The 9,099-nt window shown below is 36.6% G+C and overlaps 1 protein-coding gene across 2 annotated transcripts; it reads right to left on the reverse strand.

Moving 5' to 3' along the window:
• Nucleotides 1-5,788: 5,788 nt before the first annotated feature.
• On the reverse strand, nucleotides 5,789-9,099 carry LOC147401090 (CASP-like protein 4A3). 2 transcript variants are annotated; one of them, XM_086442231.1, is made up of 3 exons: nucleotides 8,333-9,097; nucleotides 7,379-7,514; nucleotides 5,789-6,222 (listed from the first exon to the last, which is right to left on the reverse strand). In XM_086442231.1, the coding sequence occupies exons 1-3, from the start codon at nucleotides 8,866-8,868 to the stop codon at nucleotides 6,028-6,030; spliced, it is 867 nt and encodes a 288-aa protein (XP_086298357.1). In that variant the 5' UTR covers nucleotides 8,869-9,097; the 3' UTR covers nucleotides 5,789-6,027. The 2 variants fall into 2 exon arrangements, with proteins under 2 accessions (XP_086298357.1, XP_086298358.1); XM_086442232.1 differs by having other exon boundaries at nucleotides 6,028-6,197; nucleotides 8,333-9,099.

Below are 9,099 nucleotides of genomic sequence, written 5' to 3' on the forward strand. Positions count from 1 at the left end.
AGGGACTGTGAATTAAGCTGAAATGTGTCCTTCGATTATCTACTAGATATGCTACTCTTATCTAATTTTACTTATTGAGTAATGTAGTGAAGTTCATGGGATGTGAAGTAATATTTGTCCAAGTTGGCTATGAATGTATGTCCTTGCTTAAGATTTGTAACTTTAATATATATGCAGTTAATACAAATAAGTGTTTATGTTCTTTGCCTTTTTTTTTTTTTTTTTCCTATTTATGATTAAATGTTGGCTTCCAACAAGACCCGTTAATATCCATTTCCTTTACTATTATTAAAAATGTTTACTTTATATATATCTATAGATATATATGGGAAATGTTCAGCACCAAACATTTTGGCAAAACATTTTTCAAAACATCGGTTAGAAGTTTTGGAATGGGCTGATTTTTGGTGAGGATGATCTCTATGGTGAGGACCAAAAATCAGCTCATTCCAAAACTTCTAACCCCATCAAAAATGGTTTACAAAAAAATCGACGGTCCACGATTTTTCAACTTGTAAACATGGGGCTAGAAGTTTTGGAATGGGCTGCTTTTTGGTGAGGATGATCTCCTCACCGTAGAAATCATCCTCACCAAAAATCAATCCATTCCAAAACTTCTAACCCATGTAGGACAAAAATGGTTGGCTAAAATGTTGACCAAAATGTTTGGTGCTGAATGGGACCTATATATATATGTGTGTGTGTGTGTGTTTAATAATTTTATTACTATTGCAATTTTGATGGCATTGTTATATAAAACTCACAATAGATTCCACCATACATCTTCTTAAGTTGGCTATTATCAAAAGACGATCCACAATTTAAAATATGTATGTGGTCAAACCCAAACCATTTTTCAATGTGTTGGGTTTGGTGATATAAAATCACCACATCATTTTTGTTTTTATGAGTTGATGGGCTTTTCCACTTATGTAGTGTATTTTGGGTAATCTCATTTCATTAGTTTATATGAAACAAAAGAGAGTTCCTAGATGGTTGCTACAGTCCATAAAAAGGGGCTTCTCTAAAAGAGCTTTTCTCTTTGGTAGAAAATATGAGAAAGCATTGAGTCTCTTTCTATATGTATTCTTCTTCTTTTGTAAAACTTAAAAGTTCAAGATTATTTGAGGGTAATCATCACATTGTTGTTATGAGTTGAGTTCTTACTAGAGTTGGGTGTAGAGATTTGGTGGATTTCATCAGAGTGTGGAAGGTAAGTCTAGACTTCCATTCTTATAATTTCTTCTTTTAATGGATTTTTACTTATAGTTTGCCCGTGGATATAACCCCATTATGGGTGAACCATATATATTTAGTATTGTGATTGCATTCATTTTTCTACTCTCTTTATTATTACTTGCATTTACTTTGCAACACATTTTTAAAGTTTGGTTATTGAAATTGATTCAGTTATTGTTGGAAAGGATTGATTTCAATAACCGATTTCCGTGTGTGACTTTGGATCTAGTCACAACACAATGGGATTCAAAATTCTAACGAAACACTATTTTTATTATCTTCTTTTCTTGAAAAATTTTACACCAATTAAAATGAATGGTTTCGTCAAACAAAGAGGAGTTGAGGTAACTATTCAATCCAATAATATTGAGCATGTTTCCCATATCTTTTCTCGATAACAAAAATGGGCATTCTTAGTTCATACCATCTCATCCTATAAATTGGTGTAATAGTTTTAGCCCAAACTATATCAAGCCCAATTATTAATAGTTACTAAAGTTCACATGTGCCTATTAAACAAGCATTTTCTTTGGGAGGTAAAAGAGGAAAAATAATAAAATTGGAGAGGGTATTATTAAAAAAAATTGGGGTTGAAAGAGTAAAAAAAAGAAATATAATAAAATTAGAGGGGTGTTATTAAAAAAGGGAAGGTCGTGGGGGAGGAGGAGAGGAAAGACTATAAAATTGAAGAGAGAGGAGAAAACCAATACCGTGGGATCAGACATTTGTAATTTGATGGGATGTTTATCTTGTATAACTATTGGACCCTTAGTTGTGTTTTGTTATACAGATATATGATTCTACCTTATATCCCACATAGAACAAAACCATTTATAAACCCTAATTAGCGAGCTGTGGTGATTTTCAATATCACACTCCTTGAGATTCTTTCTTCTCCAATTAATTATTTGAGATGCTAGTGTGGTACCTGTTAAACATCCTTTGAGCTTCTTCTTGGCTCTTCTTAATGCAACCCAACATGGCAACCAAGTTAAAATGGGGATTCCATCAATTAGATTTTGGTCATAATACATTTGGGGAGGGGGCATCACATGGATGTGGACTTTTGAAAGAATCTCTGAAACTTGACCATATTTGGAGAATATGAAAAGAAATATTTTGGCCTTTCTATATGTATTGGAATGACACACGCCTTCCTTTACTCCCTTCACCATAAGAAACAAATTTGTGTTCTTCTCAAGAGACCATGGAAGTTTTCATTCTCACCCACCACCATAAATTCCATACTTATCTCCACAATTGCCTATGTATGGGATCATAGGAACCACGTGTGTGATAGCTTAGATTATATATTTAAAAATAAAAATCAAAAAATTCCTTTTCTAGGGTGATTACTCTACAGGTTGAGTGTTTCCCTGAAAGTGATTTCCCAATCATCTCTGTGGACACGGGATTTTCAACATTTTTGAAACATCCCTCCACTTTGGGGTGTTTTGGAGTCGCCACCATTCATTTTCGGAAATGGGTGTGAATGGTCACCCGAATTTGTATTTTTGAAAAAACATGTCATTTTGACATTTTTTGTTGACTCTCGTAGGATAGGGTATATGGTCCAACATTGATTCAAGGTAAGGGGGTCCATTTATGGAGTAGGGAAGGTGTTAGGCACCCTACTCCATCCACATAATGTGGTAACCTCGGATTCAGTATTTTAAATAAAAAGAAGAAAATGAAATCGAAAAATAATTCGATGTGTTCCCTCAAGTGTGAGGGGCTTCGATGTTGGTTTAAATCGTTGAGGGCACCCTTATGAAGAAGGGGCCCTTTGGTGATTTAGACCATAGTGGTGTGTGCAAATGTGTAGGAAAGGGGTGAGTAGAGAAGGGGAGTTGAGGGGGGTATTCCTTTTGTCCAAACCCACCTTGACCTTCCTTGACTTCCTTTAACTTTCTTTGACTTCTTTTTCTTTGCTTGATTTCTTTGAGAGAAGTTGGAGAGTTGAGAGTTATGAGATGCAAAGTGAGTTGAGGGTTAAGAGAGGAAGGTTGAGAGAGTGATTTCTTTTTTTATCTCTTTGAGGGTTGGATGTGGGATTTTTCATTAGGGCTTGAGAGTTGAGAGTGATGGGGTTTTTATAGAGGTTGTGGGTTATTTTGAGGGGTAGAGTTGGGTGAAATAATGAGAAGTGGTAGAATGGTGTGGGATTTAAAAGAAGGGTATGTGTAAATTGATGGAGGTTGGAGGGTATTTAGGGAAGGGGGGTTAAATGGGTTGTTTACAACCCAAATGGGTTGGATCCAACCCAACCCATTTAGGTTGAGTGTTTGGTGAGGGGAATTGATGAGAGTGGTTGAGAGGATGAGATTGTTTAAAGGGGATAATTAATTGGTGGTTATGATTAAGTGGTGTTTGATTTAAGAGAATGGAGGATTTAAGAGGGTGGTTGATGATATTTTGGGAGGGTGAGGGAGATGATGACATGTGTCAAAGTGGGTGGAAATGAAGGGTGGAGATGAGTTGATGGGAAATGATGAGTGTTTGATTTGAGAGGATGGGTGTAGGTGTAGGTTGTAGAGATGGGTTTTGTAGGAAATGATGGGAGTAGATTAGGGGAGGGTGATAGGTTATAAGTGTTTGATTTGAGAGAATGGATAGGATAGGTTAGGGTAGAGTTATGGGTTGAATTAATTTTTGGAGGGAAGTAATGGAGTTGGTTGGTTGGATGAGGGAGGTGGAAGGGGGTGATGACATGTGTCATATTGGGTGATTGGTTGTGATGTTGGGCTTAGGTAGAGAATTGGGCTTGGGTAATGTGTTGGGTAGAGTGTTTGGTTGGGCTTAGGTTGTTGGTTGAATAGGAATGGGTTTGGGTCGAGTTGAATAGGCTTGGATAATGGATTTGGACTTATGTTGGATTGAGTTGAGTTGGGTATAGAAGGATGGTAAGGGATTTGGTCCGTGGGCCACGTGAAAGGTCTTGGGCCGTTTATTAAAAACAAGATGACAAAATTTATTGGATTTTTGGTAGGTTTGGACTTGGGAGCCCATTCCGATTTTTGCTATTTTTGGGGCACTTTGCGTCGAGGGCCCGCTCAAATTCGGGTGTCTACAATCCCTACTATGAATCCATTTGTAATTGATGATCTTCGGATCATACATATGTAATTGGTATTTGATTATCCATCTAAATAATGCATTTCCTTGTTTGATCTTTCTTTTGACGCTCCTTTCATCACCTCTTTAGCATACATCTCGGCCCAAGGGTAGTCCTTTGGCCGAGGTCTATGCAAATCGAAAGGAAAACCAAAACGATATCTCAAGAGACCGCCGAATTGCAAGAACTATTAGGTGCGCACGCATCATTTTAAATTACCTCGACTAAGAAAGTGAGCCGAGATAAAAGGTTTATAAGTAGACCTCCACATAGCCTTGACAAGAAAGTGAGCACAGGTGAAGAAGGGATGATAAGTAAACCTTCAAATATCCTTGCCTAAATTTAGGTGAAAAAGCCTTTCTTTTTTTTTTTTTTTCTTTTTTTTAAAGTACTTCAGCTAAACATATAGGCCAATTATTGGTAAAATAGTTAACCTTGGATTGAAGAATAGGATGGAATTTGATTCTTACACAGATCTCAAGGACAGATGTGGGTGATTGATTGATTGATTAGCACACAAAAATATTGCTGGTGAGGAAAGCGTAGTGTCCCAATGATATCCATTATAAACTGATTGATCAAATAATAGATAACATATTTGTTGTTTTTGTAAGATAATAATGATGAGTTGTCTGGTCATGCACATAGTTGTATTCACTCCTTTAAGCGTGTTGTTCTCACAAATTATAATTTAAGGAAAATGCTGAAGTAACATTGAAATTGACATGGATTCAAACATTGCGGACATGGATGTGTCTACATAGTCATAGACGCTTTTCATCAAGATACAAGTGAGAAGCATATATGGTTTTATGCACACCAATGTCCCAAACGATGTCAATTTCAATGTTACTCCCAACACGACTTTATGATAAATTTTAGAGTCGTGCTGGAGTTGGAGTGACCTCAATATTGGACCTCATATTGCACATCTCGACGTGAAAGGAAATAAGAATCATAGATGCTTTTTCACTCATATCTTGAGGAAAATATCCATAATTCCTAAACACTTTCACATCGGGTGTAGGATGTGAGATCCAATCTTAAGGTCACTTCAACATTATCCTAAGAATGTTTACCTAAAGTAATAATTTATGGGCAGAAGACAAACATCAAAGACTGGCAAATTCTTTTTTTTTTCCTTTACTTTGTCTCTTCAGATTTAGATTTTTTCAATAAATATTTTAGATACCCCCCCCCCCCCCCCCCAAAACCTGGACTTTACTTTCTTCTTGGGATAACATCCTCTCTCTCTGTTCCATTCTGCAAACTGATGACAGACCCTTGACTCGAAATTGAAGGCCATTTTATTCTTCCTTTTGTTCATTTGCTAGATGTCGAAGAGAAGGGCATTTTGAATAATTTCTAGTTTGTATCTCAGAAAAGACCCAAGTCCAGGGGAGAATGTCCTCAGTTTGAAAACACTAATAAGAGTTATCTCAAATTCTCACCATGGAATTGCTGGAGTGGACAAACCATTTTTCACAACAAATTAAAATGTAGCACCACGGTCACTGATCCGAAGCAGCAGCTAAAAATATACAACAAACTACACAAATATCTTGATTTTGTATAGAAAAATCAAGCTCTCTTTACACTAACTTCGAATTACTCTTCGGTCGGTGAATTCACTTTTTCCATCTAATAAAATGTAGATGGATTGATGGCTACAATTAGGTGAAGTTGCGAGTACAGAGGCTGTAACCAGAGATGAGAGAACTTAAGGCAAATGCAGTGAATGCTAAGAAGGACACCCCGACAGAGGCGCTTGCCATTTCCGTGAACTCATCTTTCCCCCAATTGATCTGCCAAATGTCCACTCGAGTCACCGCGGAGGATGAAGCTGATAACAGGAGGTATGTTAATATCTGCCATTTTAACAAAACATTTTTAGTATCTTAAATGAATGAGGAAGACCCAAAAAACACATGATGGTGAAAGCATATATAAGAACCAACTCTTAGTAACAAAAGACTAGATTCTAGACAAAGTAAAATGAAGGAATATGATTCATTTAGCTGACTCCAATCTTTGGGATAAGGCATTGTTGTTATCGGATCCTAAAATCTCGAGATCCCAAATTCTAAAATATTGTAGAGGAACTGATTTTGTGTCCAATCCAGTCCACTTACAACCCTTCCTATTAGTAACATAGGGTTATATACACAAATATTCGTAATAAAATGGATACATTCAAGGGGATTTAATAATAGAACAAGCATAACCTTAGATAAAATAGAGATAATTAAGGAGAAAATGACATGAATTAAGGTAGTAAAATATGTTCTAAAGGAGACATGCCTATACCAAAAATGTAACTCTAAATAGAGTTCAATGATGGCATGGGGGCTCATATTGCTCACCCCAACATTTGAAATAGGAATAACACATGGATGATGGTAATAAACATTGGAACACATAACAATCGGATCAACGTCGTAAAGCAGTAAATATGCCATATCATGTGCACATACATACCAAGCTAGATGTATTAATCCTTATGAAAAATAGGTAACAGTTTTGCAATTGAACTTATCAAATTTGGATCATTCCTTTGATGGGTCACTTGCTGGTTAATAGGGAAAAATCAAACCAATCAGATTAGGTCTTTTGTTTATTTTTGCAATAAAACCACAGCCTCATGGTTTTATTGCAATATATCAATGGGTTGAGCTAGACCCCAAGCCCAAAACTTTGAAAGCTCTAACTATAACCAGTTTAATTCATTCAAACAGAGGGATAAAAATTATCCATAATATTTCAAAAATAATGCAGTTGATAAATAGGCAATTACCACCCAATGAAAGCAAGTTCACAGTGCCACAGCCAAACCAAGGGGCAGTTCCATTAAGAAACATTTCAGATCAATAAGTGCTTTAGAAAATATTTCAAATCAATTTGAGTAACAAGTTTAATAAGACAGTGATGTCAAAGTGGATGTTAGTTCCACACCCTTGAATCAATCCTAGAGGGGTGCATCAGTTAAAAATTTAAATTTTGGATATTGGATTAAAGATTACTTACCTGATCCATGGCGAAATCAAAATAGTGGCGAAGGTGGTGCAAGATAATGTGTTTCCCTGTGATCAAATGGTAAGCCAGATTGTACGCCTGGAATCCTGAGTACGCAAATCCTATGACACTCACGGATATACAGTACCTGCAAATCAACACACCTCCTCATTTTTATTTTTATTTTTGTTATAAGGAGGAAACCCAACCATAGGGAATAGAACCTCAAGGGTATCTTGCAACTTAAGGGTGTCAATGGGTACCCAATTACTTAATGTATCTGGAATCAATTAGTCAATTTGGTCTCTACCATCAGAACCCAATTATTTTTCAGTTTGACTCGGTTCTTCGTAGCCATAGACCCGTTAAGAATCGGGTCCAATTGTGGATTCTTTTTTACTTATTTATAAGGACAATAAATAAATATAGAAATTAAATATTACTCAACAAGGTACTAGAAGCAGATGTACTTTTAGCAAATATTAGAATCTAAAAAGAATCAGAAGCATTCCTTTTTTTTTTTTTTAACAATCTAAAAACATTGTCTATCTTATTGAGTATCCAATTCGATTCTGGTTCTAGGGTTTCAGCAACAAACCAAAACTGGTTATTTAGGTTTCGATTCTGGTATATGTAAAACCGAATCCGAACCGACCCATGCTTGAACCAACAAAGAAAATCACCTATTAGTTCAACAGGATTGGTTGAGCCCGTTGAGGCTTGTAATATTGTTATTTGTAAGAGAATTTCTATTAACACACCAAACTATGTGTTAAACAATCATTTAATTTCAGAAGGATTGTTGTGTTGCAAGTTAAAGTTAATGTGCAAAAAGAATCTAGGATTGTTGTGTTGTAAGTAAAAGTAAATGTGCCAATAGAATATCTCTATATGAAATTAAAGCTTTAAATAAAACTGAAAAAAAAACGATTTTTAATGAAACAAACAAAACCTAAGCAGACTAACCTGAATTCCTTGTACCGATCGAACGAATCACCAGCCCAACCCCGAGTCTTATCAGCAGCCATGACCGAGAACGAAACCAAACAGAACACAACCTCGCAAACCCGAAACCCTAGCGCCGCCTTCTTCACCATTGCTTCTCTCCTCTGTCTCCCAAGAATCGACGACAACGTTCTCGTTCTTCGATCACCAACGTCCTCCACTCTACCGCCACGACCACCGGAGAAACCATTTTCACCGGCATCCATCTTCGCCACCATCGATAGCTCCTCTCGGATCGACCGGTTCATCACGATAACCGGAGGTAGAGGATTGTTTACCGGCATGTTTTCCGGTGGAGGTACCGGCGGTGAGATTGGTTTTTTCTCTTGTATTGGAGATCGTAGTGGGGAGAATCCATATGGACGTCGATCCAATGCGATGATAGCCGTAGATGACGACTTTTCAGGTGGAAACTCCGATGGAATTTCCGATGTATGAATCGGCTTTCGATTTGGGAGGGATCGAAGGGGTGAAGAATCCATTTCTTCTTTTTCCATTTTTTTTTTTTTTAATTTGGGAATTTGAAGTGTGGGTATTGGTTGATTTTATTTGAAGTAAAGAGAACGAAAGGATGTTTGTTTGGGTTTTGGAAAGTTGGAAAAGTTATTTGAGGTTCATCACACACAAACACAGATGCAAGTTGTTGGTGAAGATTCTGCGTTTTGGAGTTTGTTGTTTGCGACAGAAAAAGCTACTTTAAAATATACAAGAAAAGAAGCATTTACTTT

Source organism: Akebia trifoliata, chromosome 5 (genome assembly GCF_017979445.1).
Source record: "Akebia trifoliata isolate Shusen 1 chromosome 5, ASM1797944v1, whole genome shotgun sequence".
Lineage (NCBI taxonomy): Eukaryota > Viridiplantae > Streptophyta > Magnoliopsida > Ranunculales > Lardizabalaceae > Akebia > Akebia trifoliata.

Excerpts from the sequence above, each read along its gene's own strand:
- LOC147401090 (XM_086442231.1), bottom strand. The coding sequence starts at position 8,868 with ATGGAAAAAGAAGAAATGGATTCTTCACCCCTTCGATCCCTCCCAAAT. Across the intron at positions 7,515-8,332 it reads GATCGGTACAAGGAATTCAG|GTACTGTATATCCGTGAGTG; the intron begins GTTAGTCTGCTT and ends GTTGATTTGCAG. Across the intron at positions 6,223-7,378 it reads TTGATTTCGCCATGGATCAG|ATATTAACATACCTCCTGTT; the intron begins GTAAGTAATCTT and ends TTAAAATGGCAG.